The sequence below is a fragment of the Plasmodium gaboni genome, chromosome 14, assembly GCF_001602025.1.
Source record: "Plasmodium gaboni strain SY75 chromosome 14, whole genome shotgun sequence".
NCBI lineage: Eukaryota > Apicomplexa > Aconoidasida > Haemosporida > Plasmodiidae > Plasmodium > Plasmodium gaboni.
Genome location: NC_031494.1, coordinates 2,447,374 through 2,472,702, shown reverse-complemented (window position 1 = coordinate 2,472,702; position 25,329 = coordinate 2,447,374). Strand labels below are relative to the sequence as shown.

Below are 25,329 nucleotides of genomic sequence, written 5' to 3'. Positions count from 1 at the left end.
TTAAGCTCTCATAACGTATATACAAATATGAATAATAATGAAAAAAATATATATACATGTATAATTCCTTATGGTGATAAATTTTATTTATTTATATAGAATATAATATGGATTACGGTATTTATTATATATATATATATATATATATATATATATATAATGTATGAATAAAATTATCATAATATTATATATTATATAGGTATATTCATATAATTTTTTTATGTATTTACATATTATAATATATATCGTAACAAGCCACTTTCCTTATTATTATATTTATTCAATTTTTATAATAATTAACCTTTAACAAAATATTAACCAAGAAAAATTATTTTGTTTAAATTTATTTATTTATAAGGTGAAAGAAAAATATTATTTTAATTATTTCTTTTTATTTTATTTTAAAATATAAAAAGCCTAAAAGAATTTGAAAAAATATGAATAAAATAAATGAAAAAATTAAAAGCCTATAATAAAAGAAGCATACTTATATATCCCCTTAATCACTCTAAGAAAAGTAAATAAGGGAAAAGTTTTTTAATTTATAAAATTAAAATAAATAAATATATATTAGAATAAATATATTTCTAAATAAAAGTAATTTAATTTTAATTATAAAAATGTTTTGAAATATAATTTTAAATAAAAATAAGGAAAAAATGAAAAAAGTAAACAATTATATTTGTATAAATTTATTTAGTATATAAAAAAAAAATATGTATATAATTTTTATATCTAAATTGTTCTAATAGTTTGTATTGTAGAATTTGTAATTAGATTATATATAAGATTTATATAATATATATATTATATATATATATTTATTTATATATGTTTAGAAAAACATTCTAACCTCAATTATTTGAACATATAAAATAATTTTTTTATTTTACTGTATTTATATGTTTCATTTTGTAATATTAACACTCATTAGTTAAAAATAATCTAACACCCATTTTTCCCCATTGGGATGGATTTATTGAACCGGCATTTAATCCAACCTATAAAATTGAATATATAGATATATATGAATTTTTTTATATATTTATTTAATTTATTTATTTTCATGTATGCTTTTATAAGTATGATCTTATAAAAAGATGTATTATTGAAAAAAATACCAGAAATAAATAATTATCTCTAATATCCATAACGTTCTTTTCTTCACATATATATAGAGGGCAATAATAAATATCATTTTCATTTTTACTATTTTTTATTAAAACAACTTTGAGATAAACTAATGGTATAATAAAATATAAATTATTGTTATCTGTTTCTATTAAAGATTGATTAATTAAATCCCATTTAGCACCTTGTAAAATTATATTTTTTATATATATACCTTCATCCATATTTTTAACTTTTAATTTATTTTCATCAGATTTATTTATGGAACTAAATTCAAAGGTAATTAATTCATGACTTACGTCATTTTTTTTAGAATATTCATGCAAAATATATTTTAAAATACTTTTAGGGTTACAAAAACCTCCTAGCCAATAAATTTGTAAATGTCCATTTATACTCCATTGATTTAATTGATTAATTCGTTCTTTTAAATCTTCGAAAAAATAAAGGATTTTTTTCTTTGATGCGTAAAGTTTTTTCCACGTTTGAGGTACCACACCCACACTTAGGCATTTTAACATATCATATATTTTTTTATTTATTGTAATTTCTCCTTTTAGAGCTGCAAAAAAATAAATAAATAAATATATATATATATATATATTTATGTGCATGCAAATTTTCAATTTTTAATAAAGTGTGACCAATTCTATTCTATAATTTTAATACATTTAATTATTTTGTTATGTTTATGTAATAATTACCATATTGTACTTTATTAAGAGAACTTCTTATTTTTTTCAAAATAATATTATGTTTATTCACTTCCTTAAATAATAGATTTGCATATATATATTGTTCAGGATTATATTGTTTTTTCATTAATTCATCCACGTATATTTCACGAGGCATATTAAGTAGTAACTTTTTTGTAAAATAGTATACAAGTTTTTCATTTATATTTATATTATTTTTGTTATGGAAATGATACTGATTCAAACTCAAGGAGTTAACAGAAAAAAGTAATGATATAATTTCTTCTGATGCACCTTTATTATATGACATTTCTGCATATGGTTTTTGTCCAAATAATTCTACATTATCATTATAAGGAATTTCTTTTAAATAATTATTTAATAACTTTTCATTATTTACATCTATTGGTAAACAATAATTTGTTGAACTAGAGAATATATATTTTCCTTTAAATATATTATTATTAAAAAATACTTTGGCATATATATTTAATAATTGCTTATCAAAATAATCATCCATTTTTGAACCATATATAATATCACAAATATAGAAATAATAATATGGCCAATGTATTTCTTTTACACTCTTATTAAAAAATATTTTAGTTATATATTTACTTAGGATGACATCTTTATTACTGAAAAAATATTCTTCATTATTCCATCCTAAATTATCAAATTTTTTTCTATTATTTAAAATAGAATGAAACCAAAATAAACTTAAAAGTAATTTTCTAAATTTATTTGATTGAACATTCTTGTTTTCTTCTAATGCCCAATGTTCTTTAAATAATATAGATATGCTCTTTTTTATATTATGTGGTTCTTCCAAAATAACAATAATACTTTTTTGTAATAAAGATATAGGTATTTCTTTACCAGGTAATGTTGACAAGAATAAACGAAATTTTGGATGAACACTAATCAATTTATTTCTCTTTTTCAAAAAGTTTTTAATCATCATAGTATTATATTTTTCATCTTTTATGGTCTCATATATATTTTTATTATTATCTAAGGTACTAAATACCTCATTATATTCTCTACCATTTTTATTATCTATATCATTGTTATTATTATCATCATCATCAACATTTTTATCCAACACATTTTCTTCCTCATATATATTTGCAAGTACTTTTTCTTTATGTTTATGTTCTTCTACTCTTGATATATTTATAGAGTTTATAACATATTTGTCCTCCACATTAATATCATCAGAACTATTAAATATATATTTTGTATTACTATTTAATATGTCTTCAATTAACTTTGTCAATTTTAATAAATTTTCATTAGAATTGTGTAAATTTGTTATATATAAAACATGTCCTTCTTTCATTGCCTCTCTTAAATAATTATATATATAATTTATATTATAATTCGTTAGAGTAATATTTTTTAACTTTTGATTATTATCCAAAGCGTACTTATAAATATATTCAAATGGATCATAATTAGGTTTGTATATAATAACTAATGGTTCTATATTTTTTTTACAAGGACGTAATATATATTCAAAATTCATGTATTCTACCTCTATATCATTATATGACATATTTAAAAAAATAAAATTTTCTATTGCTTTGTTTAATCTATCTGGTCTTAATATTTTTATTATAATCAATTTTTGAAAACTATTTAAATTATATTCCCATTCATCTGGAAATACAACATTTTCCACTTGTAAATAAGTATACCATCTTCTCCATTCTCTAATAGATTTAATGAATGAATTTATAAATCCTTCGAAATTTTTTAATTTTTCTATATCTAATAATTGTTTCCATTTTATATAACTTATCCAATCATTACCCGGATTTATAACATCCATAGTTTTATCTTCATGTTCTATATCATTATCATTCATATTATCAAATTCGGAATAATCTGCATAAGTATTTTCTTTAATTTCATAGCTTCTGTTTTGTTTTTTTAAATTAAGTTTCTTTTTTTTATTTTTCCTTTTTTTATTTTTTTTTTTGTTTTTTTGGATATCCAAATTGGATTTCATCTTGTCTGACTTTATGTCTGCATTGGTTTTATTATTATTAGATTCATTATTTTTTTCATTATTTTCTAACGTAATATTTTGTAGTTGGCCATCATCATTTTTGTTATTATTATTATTATTATTATTATTATTATTACTATTTTTGCTCCTACTATGCATATCATCATTATTTACATCAAAACGGTAATCTTCCTCATTTTCATCTTCTCTATAGTCTTCATTTTCTTCATTTTCTTCATTTTCTTCAATTTCTTCATTTTCCTCATCTTCGTCTTCTTCTCCTTCTTCTTCTTCTCCTTCATCTTCCTCTTCTTCATCCTCTTCTTCTTCATCTTCTTCTCCTTCATCATCTTCTTCTTCATATTCTACTTCTTCATCTTCTTCTTCTGCATCTTCCTTTTCTCCTTTCACCTCTTCCCCATTGAACTTGCGATTGGCACTTTCCTTATTAATAACACTTTTAGCACAACTTGAAACCTTAGATGTGTTTTTATTTTCACTATTTTTATCAGCATTCGATTTTATTCTTGTTTTTAATTTTTTGTTCTTCTTTTTATTTGGATATTTCTTTTTTCCTTCCTTATCATCGGATAGTTCCATGCTTGTTTCCTTTTTTATTTCTTCTTCCATTTTTATCCTCCTTTTCATTTCCTTCATTTTTTCAGTATCTGTGTGCTTTCCAAACATAAAAAAATTATAGTCCTCCTTAGATATTTTATCTTCAAAAACCATAATTTTGCATAGCGAATAAAATGTGAAAAATAAATGATGCTTGCTTGATAAAGAAATCTTAGTATATTTTATAAATTCGTAAAAAAAATAGTTAAATAAATTTTCTTGTCTCTCTGAAGAGGATGATGATAATGTTTTATTATTTGACTTATATATGGTTATGCTATATGTGAAAAAATTAATAAAATGTTCCAAACAAAATTGGTAATAACTATTAATATATTTTAAATCATTTAATACTGTAAATAATATAGAAATCTTTTTAGCTAAAGCTTTAAAAATGTTTCTATTCATATTAGTTCTATTAAGTGTGTCGTTAATCTCTTCTAAGCATCTATTCTTTTCATCTATATCTGCTTTAGATTTTAAAAGAATATTAATTAATTCATCATCTTCTGTAATTTTTTTTTGACTCTTAGTTACATTTTCTAATATATTATTTTCTAAATTCATTATTTCTTTTTTAATACGAACTAAACGAAGAACGGATTCTTTATTTTCTTCTTCCAAATTCTTTTCCTCATTCTTTATTATAACATTTAACATAATGTTGTCTAGTGCCTCCTTATTTAAGTTAAATACAATAACAGTAGTCAATGTATAGAATACTGGATCCAGATGAAAGCAGTTTTTATTAGACACTAGAAATAATTTAAAATTTTCATGTATTTGTATATCATTTAATAATTGTAGTTTTATAAAATACTTTTTCTCTTCATAAGATATAATATTATCTCCATATTGCGAATACAAAATTTTCTTCTTTTTGATATATTCATTTATTAATTCATTATTTGATCTTATAGATTCATCATTTGACTCTGCTACTGGTACCCTATTTTCTTTGTCAAAAAGAAATTTGTTATATTTTTTAATAGTTAAAAGTAATATATCTTCCAAATCATCGTTAATATGATTTATTAATAAACTAAGACCTTTATCCATACAATAAATAATTTTAAAAAATATATCCGATGCATGAACATCAGATATTACTAATATGCTATTTTCAATATTTTTATAACTTTTCCTTATCCAATTGACTGCCTGATAATGTGGATCTATTATCAATGTAGCAATAAAATTATTATATATGAGAATACAATTCTCCTTCATATAATTATCATTAGATATAAAATTAGTATTAAATTCTAATGATTGTATTGGGTCTATAAAATAATCAACTACATTAAAATTTGTATTAACTGATATATGATTTTTTATTAATAATTTTGTACATGTATCATATATTAAATATTTCCTATCTTCATAATTTAATAAGCCAGTATAAACCAAAAAGAAAGAGGATAAAATAGATTCTCCATAAATACATTTTTTTATACGTTCATTATTATTTACATATTTTTCCCAACGATTCTTTTCATCTATAAGATTAACAAAAAACTTTTCTACATTTTCAATTTTTAAACAAGATTCTTCATATGACTTACTTAGTTCATCACTTTTTTTAGTACTTTCATTATGTTGTTCTTGTAAATGTAATAATGTTCTTTCTATTTCATGAAGTTGATCCATGGCTAATTCAAGTTCTTTCCTATTTTTACTTAATAATTCTTCAGCTAATTTTAATCTTAACCTTTTTGGTGCTACTTCTCTATAAACTTCTGCATACATTTTTAATGCATGAACCCACATACATAAAGTACCAGTAGCCGAAGAAACCTTTTTTACAGCTTTAGGAGAATATATCGGATTTTTCGTAAATTTTTCAATTTTTTTCAAGGTTTTATCTGATATAGTATCCTTATCAAATGTTTTTAATTTATATAAAAAGTTAGCATCTCCTAATTCAATTTTAGCTTGTTCCCAACTTGGTGTCTTATTTAATATTATCATAACAATAGATAAGGTTTGCATAACTACATCAGGAGGTTTTGTATATGCTTTAACTTCTGAAATACTTTTTTTATCTAATTGTTCTAATGATTGTGTAGCTACCTCTAATTCAGGTATTGCATTTTGTAAATCTTTTCTTGCATCTTCTGCTAATTTTTGTGTTTCAGCTTCTACACTAGCTATTCTAATACTATCTTCTTGTATTTTCTTTTTCTTTTCATTAGATTCTTTTTTCTTTTCTTCAATTTCTTTTAATAGTCTAGCACATTCTATTTGCTTCTTTGATATATTTTCTTTCTGAAGACTTAACTGGATTTGCATATTTTGTATTTCATTTCTTGCATCAGCTAATTTATTTAAAGCTATACTAATTTTTTTCTCTTGTTTATTGGTTTCTTCTGATTTCTTTTTATATAAATGTTCAAAAAATATAAGGAAATTATAAAAATGTTTAAAATTAATATATTTTTGTATGTTCAATTTATCTTGAACTATTTTAGAGTTTTTTATATATTTAATATTGTTTTCTCCTTCATCATCTTCATTCCTGTCATCATTTGTAGGGCAATTTTCATCACCTTCATCATTATTACCTGATCCTTTATTTTGTACAGTACTTCGATTAATATCAGAACTCATTTTATAGCTTTCTTTTGTATTCATCTGTAAACTATTATTTATTTGAGCAATTTGCTTGTCCTCTTGTCCCATTACATTTTTAGATGTGGCTAAACGTACATTGGTACAGAATATTTTACTTTCATTTCCTGGTTTCATATTACCTGTTTCTTTTTCATTTACATTTTTATAATGATAATTATTATTATCCATATGACTAATAAATTCATTTAAAAAAAAATGATTTCCTTGTCTCATTTCATTATGATCTAATGTTTCTTCTACATTAATCAATATCCTTTGAAACAATTTTAAAGCAGCATTATGTAAATTACTAAAAATGTTAATATTCAGATTATTCATTTTCAGTGTTTCATGTGCTATTATATTATATGAACTATTTTTCCAAGGAAAAAAATAATTAACAGTAGAATTTTTTAATATTGAATTATATTCATAGGATATTTTTTTAAACATTTTACTCTTTAATGATGTAAATAATATATAATGATAATTTCGTCTAATTAATTCTTCAATTATTTCATCTAATGTATCAAAACCTTTAAGATTTATTTCTTTTTGCAAAAGTATATTTTTTAAAAAAGCTATTTCTTCACTATTAAATATATTTATTAAATTATCATTATTATATAATATATGTAGAAATTCTAAAATGTCATAATTCATTTTATCATCTAAATAATACAATACACATCTTTTCTCATTCTTATAACAATTAAATATTGCTTCTTTGAATTTTTTTATAAAATAATTACATTTTAATTTTTCTATAACAGAAAGATTCTTATTATTTAACAAATTGGAATTTAATTTATTCGTCTGTTCCTCTTTATCATTAATTCCTTTGTTACATTTAATGTTACCATTTTGTTTGTAATCAATATGGTTAATGTTCTTATCCTCTTTTAAAAAAATTTCATTTTCTGACCTGTTAGAAAATGTCACAAGATTATTCCTATGATTTGTATCATTTTGTGTATCATTTTGTGTATCATTGTGTGTATCATTGTGTGTATCATTTAGTGTATCATTTTGTGTATCATTTAATGTATCATTTTGTGTATCATTTAGTGTATCATTTTGTGTATCATTTAGTGTATCATTTTGTGTATCATTTTGCTCATCTTTATTATCTTCATCTTGTTTATATATTCCTTTTATTTCCATTATTTCTTTATGTTCTTCCTCGTCGACAACTTTATATATAACTTCTCTATCCTTTTTATCATTATTGGTTTCAACCACAAAATTCATGTCATCCTTCTTAATATTAAAACGTGCATTATTATTATTATTATTATTATTATTATTATTATTATATTCATCATCTATCTTATTAATATTATTCATATTATTCGTATTATCCATATTATTTGTACTATCCATATTATCCATATTCATTTTGTTATAATAAAAATTTTTAATAATATCAATTTTTATTTGATATATATAACATGCTATTAAACAACAGGTAAACTTTCCTTGACTACTATCACCAATAGATATAAAATGCTCATTTTCGAAAAGAAAAATTCTAGAAAATTTACATATATTTAACATGACATCTTTAAATAAAATAAAATTTATTGGGTTATTCATATTATTAAAATCATTATCATTCTTGTTTACTAACTTTTCTATTTCTTTAGATATTTTAATTTGACCTTTTTCTAAAGATACATTCATCATTTCTTTTATATTATCTGCGCGATTTATATTAGTATAGACAATTTCGTCTTCTTGATTTATGTTTATAGCTTTCGAATCTACTAACGTGTTAAAAATTTTGTATGTATTATTATTTTCATTATCTTTTATCATTTCCTCTTTTTCATTTAAATGAAGATTTCTTTTTTTTTTCTCATTATTCATATTTATATTTGCATCTCCTTTTTCGTTTCTAAAATATTCCTTTTTTTTCTGATCGTAATTACAAACAACAAATGTGTTAATAGAAGATATAACGTTCTTGAAAAATTCTATTAATACATTTTCATTGGATATGGGTTGATAGAAAAAATATGGTTTTTCATTCTTAGTGTCATGAAAATTATAGGAACAAAAATAAAATGTTTTCCTTTTAGGAAATAAATAATTGTACATAATATAAAACTTTTTACGTAAAATATTTTTTAAAATAGTTTTGAATCTTTTTCTTTCTGTTTGTAAAATTAATTGATCTCCTAAAGATCGACAACATTCATTTACCCACAAGCGTAACACACTTTCTTTTTCTTCATAAATAGGAGCTTCTGATAAAAATATTCCTTTTATTATTTTAAAAATATGTTTTAAATGAAAGAAATAATGATAACAATTTAAATTTGGTTTAAAATTTTTTGCCGATTCAAAAACGAATCTAACAGTTGATGCAGACAAAGGTTCTGATAAATTCTTAATAACCTCATGAAAGTTAGTAAATTTATGCCTTAAGAAAGCATGGAAAGTATTCTTTATATTGGTTTCATCCATTTCGTTTAAATGTATTATATACATCCTATTTATTATCTTTCTATTAAAGGTAGATGTATATTTTTTATTATTTCCATATATTAAAAAGAAAACCAAATTCTCTACATTCTTTGCGGAGTCACTATCTTTATTATAATATATATTATAATCTATAAATTGGTTGATAAATTCTAGAACACTACAATTATTGAGATATCTCATTTTATTATTTTTATAATTATTATTATCAAATATGTTTGTAGATATATCATTCTGATTGTTGATATTGAAATTAAATAATAAATTATTCTGTATCATATTATTATTATTATTATAATCTTCAATGTAGGAATTATTACTTTTTTGAATATTATTTAAATCATCTAAAATAACATATAAACATTTTTTATTCCCAATTGGTTTATAAACATTTCTGCATTTTTTTTCTACATTCATTTCTATTATTTTCTCTAGTTTACTAGAATTATATAATTTTGAAATAAAGGTATAATAACTTGATATATCTTCCTTAATATATGGTAATATATTATATTTCATAAAAAATGTTTTCCCACTATATTTATTTCCTATTAGTAATATATTTTTTTTATTATACATCAGAATGCTAATCATATTTTTTTTACGTAATGATTCTACATTTTCAATAAAAATATTGTCCTTAAATTTTTGATGGAAATATTTTTCTTTGGATTTTTCAATATAATTTTCGTTATATTCATCCTTTTTACTATATATATTATCTTTCATAGAAAGGTTATTATAACTTTCTATATAATTATCATTGACAATATTAAAATGATCATCATGAATATTATTATTATTATTATTATTATTATTATTATCATTATTGGGGTCATTATTGTTATCAATATTATTATTATTTTTATTATTATTGTTATCAATATTTTTTATATTATCATCATAATTTACATAATTATCACTACTTTTCATATAATTATCATTATGATGTATATTCCCATATTTGTTTTTTGTTTTATTCATAATATATCTATAAGAACATGTATTTTCTGAAAATTCGTTATGCGAAAAGGTGTTACCAGAAAAATATGGATTAGATAAATTTTTACTATTATTATTAAACATGGAAGAATCAAAATGATAATTATTATTAGAATTTATATTGTCTTCTGAATAATTACTAAACATATGATAATTGTCTAACATATTCATTTCATTCATATTATTCATATTAGAAGACATAAAACTTTGATGATATGTCTGATAAATATTTAAAGTATTTTCATTATTATTAACATTATTATTATCACTAAATAAATTGTTATAATTAATTGTATATTTATTAAAATTTTTACTGAAATGTAAATTACTACTAAGAAAAAATTTATTAAAATCGGTTTCTTGATTTACTGTTTCTCCTAATTGATTAATATTCATATATTTAAAACTGTTACTATCATTTTTACCAATATTATAATTATCATAAGAATAGAAAAACTTTTCTTTAATATTTGGTAGAAAATTATGATTTGTTGTAATTAATTCATCCCATAATACCCAATTAAAATTATTCTTACTTATTATATAATCAAAAACGGTATGTAAATATGGGAAGGTGTTATCAATACTTTTGATTAATTTATCAAATAATTCTTTACTCTTAGGACATAAAATATTAGAAAAAATATATATGATAGATTGAAGAAATAATTTTTCTAAACATAATGATGGATTTAAATTTTTTGGAAAATTTTTATCATATAAATTACATAACATATCATATAATTGACATATCGATATTATAATATTAGCATCACTGATATCTATTATTAAATTATATTTATTCTTTTTAGCATTCATTACTTTTTTTATATATTTATTAAATAATCCTTGTATTAAATTTTTTTCCTCGATGTTAGATTTATTACTTTTTAAATAACTATCAATTAACCATTCATAATTAAATTCATCTTCATTCACATAAACAATTCTAGATCTACTAATAAATGATGGTGTACAATTTTTTAAATTTTCAACTTCAAAAAATATAAACACATTCGGAGAAAATTTTATTCGATTTCCATTAATTAATGTCAAAATATTATTTTCATCTAATAATGAATGCAACGGTTCTGTAGTCATAATATCTAAAGGACCGTCTAAAATTAACCACTTTTCATTTTCATTGATGTTTTCAAACATTTTTTTTAATATTAAAGCTAATATTCCATCTTCATATAATTCTTTTTCGAAATTATAGAATCCATATAATTTCTCAACATCAGTAGACATAGGATTAAATACTGTAATATCAATTGTCGAATCATTCATTTCTGTGCTTTTTTTATATTTATAAGACATATCAAGTAAGGTACCAGCAGAATTTTTATTTTGCATAGAATAGGTACTACTTAATTTACTCGATTTCTTTGTGTTCATATTATTTGTAATATTGTTAGGATTACCTTGATTTTTAAATTTATTATAAAATAAATTATATGGACACAATAAATTATAACTTTCATATGTATCTTTATTATTAATATTAATATTATTATTTGGTGTTGTTGTTGATTGTGAAAGGTCTGATATATTTATTTGATTAGAATATATAGTTTCATCATTATTTATATATAATTTGTTATTTTCATTATCATTATCATAATCATATTCATTAGATAAATTAGATTTATTTTTATATTCCAAATCGATATCATATATTATTTGTCCTAAATCATTTTTATCTTTCATATTATTATTTTTAATTATTTCACAATAATGTTTAAATATATTTATTATACTAGTTTTTCCACTACAAGATTTCCCTACAAGAATTATTGCTTTATTTGTTTTTTTTATTTTATAAAGATTCAATATTTTATTTATATAAAATTCATTTCTTGTATATCCCATATTTTTCATTATTTCTTCTATAATTTTAATTGAAGAATCATTGTATTTATTTTTTTCATTTTTAATTTTTATAAATGGAAAAAGTTCTTTTAAAAAATTATTAAATATATATAAATCATCTTTTAATAATTTCGATTCATTAACTTCAATCAAAGCATCATATATTATTTCTTCTTCGCATTTGGTTTTATTATTTTTTATAAAATCTTCTGAGACCAAGTTCAAAAATTTCTTTATTTCTCTTAAATCAATTATATATTGTTTGTCTTTTGAAAGAAATTCATATAACAAACTATAACATGTATTAATTTTTTTAGATAATTTTTTTGAATTCTTAAAACCAATAGAAGTTAAAGAAAATTGACAAATTAAATAAAAATTTGGAGGTTTAAAACAAAACACTTGAATAACATTATTATAATTTTCCAAAGAATATACACCCTTATTGTTATTTTTACAAAGGGTTAAAAATATGGAACAACTATTTTTTACATTTATATATTGACCTTCAAAATAAGCATTATTATTACTATCTAATTTATTATTATTATTATTATTATTAATTGTATTATTTGTTACCAAATTGGTATTATTTGTTTTGTTATTATTCGAAAAAAGATCGAACGAATTCATATTATTATTTGTTTTTGAGGAATATTCTTTTAATTTGATCATATCATTATGTTTATTCATAATATGAAAATCATCAACATAATTTTCATTTATCATTTTATTGAATTCGTTTGTATAAATTTTTTTAGTATTCCTTATTTTTTTATTTCCATAACTATCTAACATGAAAAGCAAGTCATTATTTTCATTATTATTATTATTATTATTATTATTATTATTATTATTATCAGGATCATATTCGTTGCAGAACGTTTCACACGAACTATTACTCTCAACATCATTACCATCACCATCAACATCAACATCTGTATTTACTTTCCAATTACATCCCTTCTGATAAGACGATATATATTCATAATTAAGATATTCTTGTTGTCGACTTGATTTATTAAATTCTAAACTTTGTAAAATATGTTTTATACATCTAAACTGTTCTACAATTATAACAATGACCCCTTCATCTATTCTACTAAATTCATCGAAACAACACCAAAATCCAGATTGTAATATCCCAGATAATATATTTCCTATATACTTTGCCGTATTATTATTATTACAATTAATTGATATAATGTTACTACCAAATAATTTTGAAAAATCTTTTATTGTCTCACTTTTTCCAACTCCTGTATCTCCTTGTATAGCATTCACATAGAAATTATCTAAAGATATTAAACATGAATAAAAACATTTTTCAGTTAATGGCGTAATAACTAATCTTGTTGTATTTCCTTGATACTCATAAGAATATTTTCTCTTATTATTAAAATAATTTAAGTATAATGTCATAGATTTGTTGAGCATTAAATTAATTGTTTTTAAATATTTGAGTTGTTTATTATTTTTATTAATCATATCAGGATCATTAGAATATTCTGCTTTGTTAGTATCTTTAGAAATTAAATTATCTATGTTCTTATCATTTAAACTAGTTGTAATTGTATTTTTTGTTTTCTTCTTTTTTGATTTTTTTAATAATATATTATTTGTTACCATTTTTTCTTTATTAATCATTATCTCTGTTTTGGGAATAATATGATTGTTCTCTTCCTTTTCTTTATAAACGTTATTTATATTTTTTATATTATTTATACAATTTATATTATCATATTCATTATTATTAATGTTTATATCTTCATTTAAATGTTCATCCATATTATATAAATTATTTTGTTTATTTTCATCTTTTTTTCCTTCTGTTAAAGGATAATCAGATTGATCTCTTTCAATATTATTGTCTTTACCAGAAAAATCATTTGGTATTTTTTTTGCTTTCTCGTCATTGAATAATTTTTCTTCTTTCTCATCAACATTAGAACAATCAATATAACTATTATTTTTAATATTATATATTTCTTTATTAGAAGGAATATCACTTTTATTTGGTATTTTATTATTTAATTGAATTTTTACCTCAACACATTTTTTTTTATTCTTTTCATGTATGTTATAATTATTATCATCTACTTCTTCCTTAACCATATTATCTTGTTTATTTTTTTTTATGTTTTCGTTTTGCATTCTTCCATATATATCATTATTTAATAAAATTTTCTTTTTATTCTTAATAAAATTATTAGCAATATTTTTTTTCTCATTTAAATTAGTATGAATATTACTAAATTGATTTGTGGTTTTCATATTTGTTACATCATTATCGATTTCATTTTTACTTCCACCTTTTCTATATAATGATTCTTTTGTAGTACTTTCATTTGCTTTATCATTTTTGTCTATTTTATCTTCATTAAAAGACATGATTTGTACAAAATTAGAATTCTCTTTAATTTCGTCTTCAGTTAGTATATACTTTATTTGACACATCCACAAAAAGTTGTCATTACATTCGATTTTATTTTTTATTAATTTTTCAGCAACATCTTTATAATAACTTTCTAATATAATCAAAGCACTAATTTTTATATAATTCTTTTTATCTTTTATAGTTTTTATTAATTCTGTTAAAAATAATAATTCTTTATGATTTTCCTTCTTCATTTGATTAACAAATATATGAGATCCTTTATTTATTTGAATTAAAAAATATTCATAATCATTTGTAAAATTTATACATTTACTAGCTAAAACGAGTTGTTGTGGGTTATTCAATATCCAATTTTTCAAATTTTTTTCTTTTAGTTCTAACTGCACATTTACTAATTCTTCTTTTAAAGTTTCATAAATATTCTCTTCTATTTTTTTTAATATAATTGTAGATGATTCATAATTTAATAACATTTTTTTATGTAATTTTATACGTTCTTTATGTTGTGACAAAATGTATGTATCAAAATGGGATGAATAATTAACATAATCCATATTCATGTTATTTTGAGATATATTTGTCATATAATTTTTCTTATCATTGTAATTATTCCTATCTTTATTCTCACTATAATAAGTATTATTATTATAAATATTACTATAAATATTACAATTATTATTATTATTATTATTATTATTATTATATGGGGGTAAATTTTTTTGGTAATTTTTTCTTGTTGCCAGACTTATACTACCCTTATTATGTTCATTCATCATATTTGTTACTATGGAATTATTTTTTTGAAAAGGTGTAGTTCTTTTTTCAGATAGTACAAACTCTATAGAACATACTGCAGAAAACATGTTTTGTATTTTATTTTTTAGCAAAAAAGGATTTTTGTACATTCCTAAAATTTCTAAAATTTCTTTATTAGATAAGAAATAAAAACGAGGAAAAGATCGTTTCTTTTGATCTAAATATGTATCTAATGATTTTTCTATATAATTCAGTTGTTTTTGAATATGCAAAAAATCTCTTACGTAATTATTATTATTAATCTTTTCTAGTATATATGAATTTTCAAAACTTTTAACAATTCTCATAAATATCTGATTACATATATTATATTGTTCATATACATTATTTAAATGTGGTTTCATTTCATTAGATGATGATAATATCGATTTTAAATATTCATTTTTATTTTGTATAAAACAAATAATTTCTAAGTTGTCATATAGATTACCTAATATATTTTCCCACTTTTCTGTTTTTTTTAAAAAGTTGATATCAAAATTATAAATTTTTATATTATTCAATAAGAACAAATCTTCATTAATATTGTTAAATATATTTTCTGTATCATCAATTAAAATAGACCACTTATAATGTTTTACTTTAATTCTCATATTTTCATATTTATTAATAATTTTTTTAAGGTTGTTTTCTATAATTAATTCCTTTTCTGCATTGTTATACAAAAGTGTAATAAATTTTATTTCTTTATATAATTTATGTTCTATAATATCATTTAGTGTTATATTTTTAAGATTCCATTCAATATTTGTTTTTAATTGGATTTCTTTAAAGTGTCTATATTTTATACATTCATTTGTTAATATTTCGACTAGAATTAAAGAAAATTTTAATTTTCCAACATTATTTTTCAATTCTTTATATATATCCCAATTATTTCTCATTTTAATTGTTATTAAAAAATTTTCAAATATATCTAAAAAATGGATTTTTAATTGATTTAAGAATGTTTTAATATTTAAATTTTTGTCTACTATTTCGGTATCATATACTTCTTTAACACAATTGTCAATTTTATCATTATCTTTATTTTCAATTCCATTAACCGTATTATTTCTAACATCATAATATTCTTTTTTATCATAATTTATATTCCCTTCTATCTCATAATTTGATTCGCTTAGACAATTGATTTGCTTATTTTCTTCTAAAAATGATAATATTTCATATAGATGATATTTTTTATATTCATTAATCATGATAATTAATTCGTTCAATATATCATACAAATAAAAAATATTAACATTTTTAATAAAATCAAATGTACTATACCAATATTTTATCATTAACCATATATATTTTAAATGTTTCAAATCTATTTCCATTTCACATATTTGTTCATCACATACATCATCAATATTAAATAGATTAATTTTGTTCTTTAATCCACTTTGAAGATTTTTAATATTTATTAATTCCTCTTCATAATATATGATTTTTTCTAATACATTATTTGGATTATTATTAATATATATTGGTATTTCTTTATAAAATATAGCTTTTTTCTTTTGCCAAATTTTATTAAATTCGTTATAACAATTTTTTATTTCATTTTTCATCTTTTCTTTTGTATCTAAATACATACTTTTACTTTCATCCATTAATGATATGAACTTATTTGATATAATTGAAGAAGTTTTTAATTTCATTATCTCATCTTCATTTAAGACTCCTTTAAGTTCGATTAATTTTACATAATCTTCTTCTAATTTTTCCAGTTCTTTTTTATATCTTAAATAATTACTATTACAATAATCTAACAAATTGTTATGTTCTTTTAATTCTATAATATCTGTTGGAGCTTTTAGCAAATTAGTACTATTCTCTTTGAAGAAATTATATATGTCCTCCAACTTGTTTTTACATTTATCACTAATGTAATCAAGGAATAGTTTTTTATATTTGCTGAAATCGGCTAGAAGTTCTTCTTTCAGTGTGCTCAAATTTATTTCAATGAATAATATTATTTCCTGCAGCAACGAAATATAATATATTATATGTATATGTATGTTTTGTTATTTGTATTTTTACATTCCCCAGATGCATTAATTTGTATAAAAAGGCCCACAAATAAATATAAATATATATAAATATATATTAATATATATATATATATATATATATATGATACCTTGTCGATGTCTTGCTTAATGTTTTCCTCCAAATTTTTAAAAACATTAATTTGGTTATAGACATATTTCATAGGATCCTCAGATGAATGTAAATTTTTCAACAATTCACTTTCGTTTAAACTTAAAAGCTTCAAATTGTAATGTTTTAACCACTTTATTTTTTCTTTTAATTTTTCCATAAAATTGATATAGATGCTGTTTATTTGATTAAGCAATTTTGTACATTGATTATTATTATCATTTTTTTTTAGTTGATTATCATGTGAATCATTTAACGCTTCTTTATCATTTGAATTATTGGTGTTAAATACAAATGCTAATTTTTTCTTCACTTGTTTTTGTCTATTTTTGAATATAACAAAACTAAATTTAGGGAAATTAAAAAATATATCAGATGCTTTTTTATAAATTTCATCCGTTAAATTTTTGGCTGATTGATGTGAGAAATCATATAGAAGATCTTTATTTTTATTTAATTTTACATATATTTTAAATAGAGGATAATTTTTCACTTCATCATTACTAATTTTATCTGTTAATAATTTATAATAGTTATATAAAGATACTTTAACTGAAATAAAATATTTTTCTTGGAATATTTTTTCAATATTAATAATATAACTTTTAAATGCATTTAAACCTTTTTTGGATATATTTTCTATATATACTAATATGTCTTTTAATATTTTAATAATTCTTGTATGTTTATCTCTTAAAATACTTCGAATACCTTCAATATTTATATTTTGTTCTTCTTCAAATTCTTCTAATGTATATGTTCTTTTATCATCTATAACAATTATAGATATTTTTTCCATTTCGTTAAGTATATCTTTAATTTGATCATCATTTTTTTTAAAATCAGAAATTATTTTTTTTATATGTAAACATTCATTAAGAAAATTAAAAATTATATTTAATTTTATATTATCTTTATTCCAATTATATTTAAATAATGTATTTTCTATATTATTAAAAATATTTCTCAAAATATATTCAAATATTTTATATTGATCATTATTTAACATAATACAAATATTATTATAATTTCTGACAAGTCTATTTACATATTCTTTACTAACTTTTAATCTTTCTTCATGAAAAGATATTTCATTAATAATATTGGGTAAAAAAATTTTCTCGTCTTTTATCTTTAACCAAAAATTTACTTCAGAAAGGACTTTCTGTATTTCTATATTATATGTACTTTCAATATATTTATCTTTTATTTTTACCAAAATAGAATTATCTAATAATGTATTAACAAGAGAATTATTTTTTTTAGAAGCTATAGTTTTCACTTCATTTATCCATATATTATTTATTTGCTTTATATATATATTAAGAGAATTTTGAACATCATAATATTTTTCATAAGCTATTTCTTGTGGTTTACAACGAGGCAAATAAAATAATTTATTTAATTTATCAAATACACGATATAATTTTATACTAATATTTTTTGCAACCATAATACAAGAAGAATGATATTCATATCTTATATGATAAGAGAAATGCAAAGTTGGATTATCAAGAAAATTATTAAAATATTTAGAATAAGATTCAACATATTCTATAAAATCATACCATATATCATTTACTTTCTTTTTCATAAATGATTTTACATTATCAGTAACAGAAACCTTATAAAAGGTATCAAAAAGAAATATACTATTCTCAATATTATTACAATTTTCAAAAGATATTTTTATCAAGTTTATAAAAATACTTTCAAGAACTTTTATTAATTCTTTAGTTTTTAAAAAATCATTACACCATTCATTATTTCGTATACTTAATATGTTATAATTTAAATTACGAATTCGATTTAGCTCGTTGTAAAACGTACTTTCAATATCATTAAATCCTTTCTTAATTATATTATAATATTCATAGCTAAAACATTTTATATGTTCTTCTTTAATGCTAAATAAAAATTGTTCGCAAGCATAGCATATTTCTTTTAGGTCCACGCATTTTTCTTTGAAGATGTTAATCTAGTGGAAAAGAAAAAATTAAAATAAAAAGAAAAATATAAAGGAAAAACATACATACATACATACATACATACATACATACATACATACATACATACATACATACATACATACATACATACATACATACATACATATATATACATACATATATATATATTTTTTTTTTTGCCTTACATTGGACAAATTGAAGTTTTGTATTATATTATCTATTTTCTCATTTGTCTCCTGAGATATGTTGAAGGAAATATTTATTAAGTATTCCCAATAGGTCACAAAATTTATACATTCATCTAATGTTCCTGATAATTCTTTGACTTCTTTTGTATACAATTTTGATAAATCAATATAATTTTGTAATTTCTTAATAAATTCATTCAATAATAATGTTATTAAATCATTTATTTTCTCAGAATGTTTATAATATTTTGAAAACTTAAAAATTAATTTCAATCTATTTACTATCGTTGGTAAAATATTGTAAACATTTTCCACTGATATATTTATATCTAAATTTTTAAAAGGTTCTTTCAATAAATTTAATGCTTTTAGCTTTTCTTCCAACTTATTACATTTATCTCTCATAACTTCTATTAAACCATTATATTTATTTACATTGGCACATTTACTTTTATCTAATATTTGTATTATACCTGTTATTACATCCAAACTTAATTCTTCTAATAGGTCTTGTAATATACTGTGTTTCTTCTCTACATCAAAAATATATTCACATAGGGTTAAATATTTTAAGTCTTCATCATAAATCTAAAGACAAAATGAGAAAAGAAAGAAAAAAAAAATATATATACATATATATATGCAAATTATCGTTTAGTAAAAGACATAAAATAAATTAATATTAATCTGAAACAAATAGTAATTTATACGTGTCACTAATTTGTTAATTTCTAATTGTTAATTGCTAATTTTTTTATATTAAATATATTAAAAACGAAACAAAACAAAAAAAGAAATAATAAGAAAATAGAAAAAATTAATATGATGAAAAATAACTACATATATATATATATATGATGGAATACAAAACATTTATTATAGATAAAAGAATGTTTGACTTGTTCTACTTAAAAATATTTGATATATATATAAATTAAATAATACATTTTTATATTTATAAGACTATATTAATGGTTATGCAAATACTTGATATTATGCTACCCAATATATATATATATATATTTATATTTTTATGGGAAACATCAATTCACATATTAGGTTGATTGTTATATTACGTTAGAACTATAACATACATATTAGAACTAAAACTTTTTGTAAAAGCTTTTATAATATAAAATCTATTTAATTTTTTATAGTAGCGTATACACATATAATGAATACTATTGACTGTGCTGTATATATATATATATATTTATTTCATTTTTTACATTTTTGAATAATCTTTGAATGTCGTTTATCCAATTATCCAAGAGTTTTTCAAGGAGTTGTATATAATTTGTATCCCTTGAAAAAGCTTGAATTTGATGTAATGGAACTTTAGGATAATAAATAAATTTATTATTAGAAAATAGTTGAGTAATATAAGTCATAAAATCTATAGTAGTAATATTGAAATCATTTTGTATATTTATAGGTGAACTATATTTCATGTCTAGAGTAGGTATAAATACTCTATCCATTAAATTGAGAATATTCTCTTTTATATTATATTTTATTTTATTATATAAAACTAAATTATCAATATTTTCATATGTTATCTTTTTACTATTAACTTTTAAAAATATCATATATTCATCAACTTTTTCATCTATAATATCACTAGGAAAATCTAATGAAAATTGCAACTTCACATCTTCATTAACATCTTCCTTCATATATATAAATAATATTTTAGAACCTGTGTTATATATCCATTTGAACAATAAATCATTATAAGTATCTTTCCATAAATTATTCACATTATATTTAGAAAAACTTATTTTATTTTTTACCCACGCACATATAAATTTTTCATCAATTTCAATCATTTTTTTGCAAAAATGAAAAAAAAAATATATATATATATATATATATATATTTATGTATACAAAAAAATGATGTAAAAGTATTCAAGATATAAATATTGACTTAACATAAAAATAAAATAATATTTACTTTAAAAAAAATAATAAAAATAAAAATAAAAAGGAATCACAAAAATATAAAAAATTTAAATATATATTCTCTTAAAATAAGTGCGGCACATTTAATATAAATTATATATACTTTATATGAGGAGAACATATAGTAAAAATAATAATTTCATATAAAGTAAAAATCTTACAATAAACTTTCATTTATTCTTTTTCTATTTTTATTATTATATTTATCCTATACATATATTTTTCTATAATAAAATAAAAAAAAAAAAAAAAAAAAAAAAAAAGTAATATAAATTGCATTTCATTATTTCATGTATTAAAAGAAGAAAAAAAAAAAAAAAGAACCAACAAATTTTTGTACCATTACTAAAAATAGGAACTTCCTTATTTTTTCATATTAGACACATATAAAAAAAAAAAAAAAAAGGCTAAAAAAACAATTACACGTTGTATAATTCATATATATAACAGTGTGAAAAATAAAATAAAAGCAAAAATTACATTTATGTATACAATAACAATATTTCTCTTAAATATATGTTTCTCTATTTACCAAATTTTTTTCATATTTCTTATAGTTATAAAATTTGTCTTGTTTTTGTATATTCCTTATTTATAATATAACAAAAAGTTCTTTTTCTTTTTAATGTATATACAATAAGAAAAAATATTCCTTGTATTATTATAATTAACATTTATTATTAATATTAATTGTGTAATTAAAGAGAATAATAATGAATTAAATAATATGGTATATTCAATTTTTTTAATGTAAAGCTTTTTATTATTTGTGTGTATAAGTAGAAAATCAAAAAAAAATAATATTTATAATAAAGATATAAATTTTTTTTTTTTTTTTTTCTTTTTATATATAACAATAATTATTAACAATTAGATATTCCAAAAATGAATATATTGTTTTGTTTATTTGTCATTACAAATTTGTATAATATCATTGCTGTTAAAGCCTTGAAAGAAAATTTAAGAGTGTCCAAATATTATGCTGGAGGTACCATATGGAAATATTTAAATAAAATGAAAAAATAAAAAGAATATTTCATGAATATTTTAAAAAACATGTATATATATATATATATATATATTTATATATATATCTACTTATTTATTTTGTATGAAAAGAAAAACATAAATTAAATTTGGAAAATAAGTATATAGGTATTTCTACAATAGTATTAAAAGGAGGTTACATCAATAGACAGTAAATATGAAAAATAAGAAAAACATCTTTGTTACCTTTATTTTTTTCTGTTTTTTTTAATTTTCTTTCATTTTTTACATATCTGTTTTGGATTTTCATATGTTTATATCTTCAATTATAATGTTAATGCGAGAAATTATCATTTATGGTTTTTTTTATTCTTTTTTCATGAAATATAAATTATTAATATAAAATAATAGTTATAATATATTAAACAGTTCTTTATCACCTTTGGTATCATAACATTTATTTAATTCTAATTTTTTTTAAGATTTATTGGGGAAATAAATATTGGAAATCCTCCACAAACTTTTAAAGTTCTTTTTGATACTGGTTAGTAAAATATATAATATTAACAGTATTTATTTATAAATTAATTTTATAATGATTTAATTTTGCTCTTTTATCTTTTCGTTTCTTTTCTTTTCTTTCCTTTTTTTCATTTCCTTTTAATTTATTTTTTTTATTTTTTTTGGAGGAAGTACTAATTTATGGATTCCTTCAAAAAATTGTTTCACAAAAGCTTGTTATAATAAACGAAAATATGATCATAAAATTTCCAAGAATTATAAATTGGTAAAAAAAAAAGATCCTGTGGAAATTTTATTTGGAACGGGGGAAATACATATTGCTTATGTAACAGATGATATTCATTTAGGGGATATTAAGTTAAAAAAACATATTCACATGAATAAATATTTTTAATATAACAAAAGGAATGAATTATATTTATAATGCGTAGAACAAAAATTATATTTTGCTATTTGTAGAGTTAAAAATCAAGAATTTGGTTTAGCTAGTTATATATCAGATGACCCCTTTTCTGATATGCGTAAATAAATAAATAAATAAATAAATATATATATATATATATATATATATATATATATGTACAAAACGTATATGTTAGAACGTACATATCTTATTCATATATATTCTTTTCCTTTATAGAATTTGATGGCTTATTTGGATTAGGAATTTCAAATGACGAGAAGAAAAAACAATTAATTTATGACAGTATTCCTAAAAATATATTAGAAAAAAATATGTTTGCAATTTATTATCCCAAAAATGTAGATGACGATGGTGCCATCACTTTTGGAGGTTACGATAAAAAGTAGCATAAAGAAAAAAATAAAAAAAATATCTTACCAAAAAAAAAAAAAAAATAAGATATGTCTATCATGAATATATTTTATTTTTTTCATTTGTTGTATTTTTTTTTTCTTTTTGATTAAGATTTATAAGAGAAAATTCAAGTATCGAATGGTTTGATGTAACATCTCCAAAATATTGGGCTATTCAAATGGTTACACACTTTATGGAACACATATATGTATATGTATATGTATATATATATATATATATATTTATCCTATTAACTATTATCATTCTTTATACAGAAAGGTTTAAAAATAAATGGTGTCTTTCTTGATGTATGCTCAAAAAATCATGGTATATATAAAAAGGATAAATATAAAAAATGTATATTATATTTTCTATATATGGATATCAAATGTTAGGTGCTACAAAATTTTCTTTCTTTCTTTTTTTTTGTGGGATATTAATTTATTTAATTATAGAAGGATTTTGTCAAGCTGTAATTGATACAGGAACATCAAGCATAGCTGGGCCAAAAGAAGGTAACATATATATATATATGTTTTTATTTGTTTACTTATACATATTAACAATTTTTTTAATTCTTCACATTATAAATGAACTAATATGCAGATCTAATATTATTAAGCAGATTGTTAAATCCCGGAAAAAATTGTCAAAAAAGGATTCTATTAAAAAATTTTTCTTTCATTTTTATTGACGATAAACGTATACATAAAAAAAATATATATACAAAAATGACATACGTTTGTTTCACCTTATACACAAAAATAAAAATATATGCTTAATAGATAGAGAAAGAGAATATGAATTAACACCCAAAGATTATATTGTAAATTCATTTAGAATAGACCCTGTTTTAAGAACTCCATGCAATTTTGCATTCATGCCAATTAATATTTCGTCATCTAATGGATATCTATATGTATTATTATAACAAATGATAAAAAAAAAAAAAATTTTTATCATGAATAATTATATGTTAAATAAATAAATATTCAAAAAAAAAGCCATTATATAATTATATGTTTTCATTGAGTGATTCCTTTTTATTTTTTTATATAGATACTTGGTCAAATATTCTTACAGA

At 19.9% G+C, this 25,329-nt stretch overlaps 2 protein-coding genes across 2 annotated transcripts in view; one reads left to right on the top strand and one right to left on the bottom strand.

Moving 5' to 3' along the window:
* Positions 1–920: 920 nt before the first annotated feature.
* PGSY75_1465800 (putative dynein beta chain) lies at positions 921–21,784 on the bottom strand (the record flags this gene model as incomplete). Its single annotated transcript, XM_018788340.1, has 6 exons — positions 921–1,001; positions 1,122–1,693; positions 1,836–17,616; positions 17,778–19,775; positions 19,953–20,543; positions 21,185–21,784. The coding sequence occupies 6 exons, from the start codon at positions 21,782–21,784 to the stop codon at positions 921–923; spliced, it is 19,623 nt and encodes a 6,540-aa protein (XP_018639712.1).
* A 1,020-nt stretch (positions 21,785–22,804) lies between these two features.
* The window catches only part of PGSY75_1465700 (plasmepsin VIII), a gene marked incomplete at both ends in the record, with an annotated part of 2,694 nt that continues 169 nt past the window's right edge, over positions 22,805–25,329 (top strand). Inside the window, 12 exons of the mRNA XM_018788339.1 lie at positions 22,805–22,907; positions 23,039–23,117; positions 23,389–23,450; positions 23,596–23,785; positions 23,888–23,949; positions 24,069–24,234; positions 24,357–24,426; positions 24,521–24,572; positions 24,701–24,760; positions 24,852–24,947; positions 25,031–25,164; positions 25,305–25,329. The exon at positions 25,305–25,329 is cut by the window's right edge and continues 39 nt beyond it. Of these exons, the coding sequence (XP_018639711.1) occupies positions 22,805–22,907; positions 23,039–23,117; positions 23,389–23,450; positions 23,596–23,785; positions 23,888–23,949; positions 24,069–24,234; positions 24,357–24,426; positions 24,521–24,572; positions 24,701–24,760; positions 24,852–24,947; positions 25,031–25,164; positions 25,305–25,329 (1,099 nt within the window). The remainder of the gene's footprint in view (positions 22,908–23,038; positions 23,118–23,388; positions 23,451–23,595; positions 23,786–23,887; positions 23,950–24,068; positions 24,235–24,356; positions 24,427–24,520; positions 24,573–24,700; positions 24,761–24,851; positions 24,948–25,030; positions 25,165–25,304) is intronic.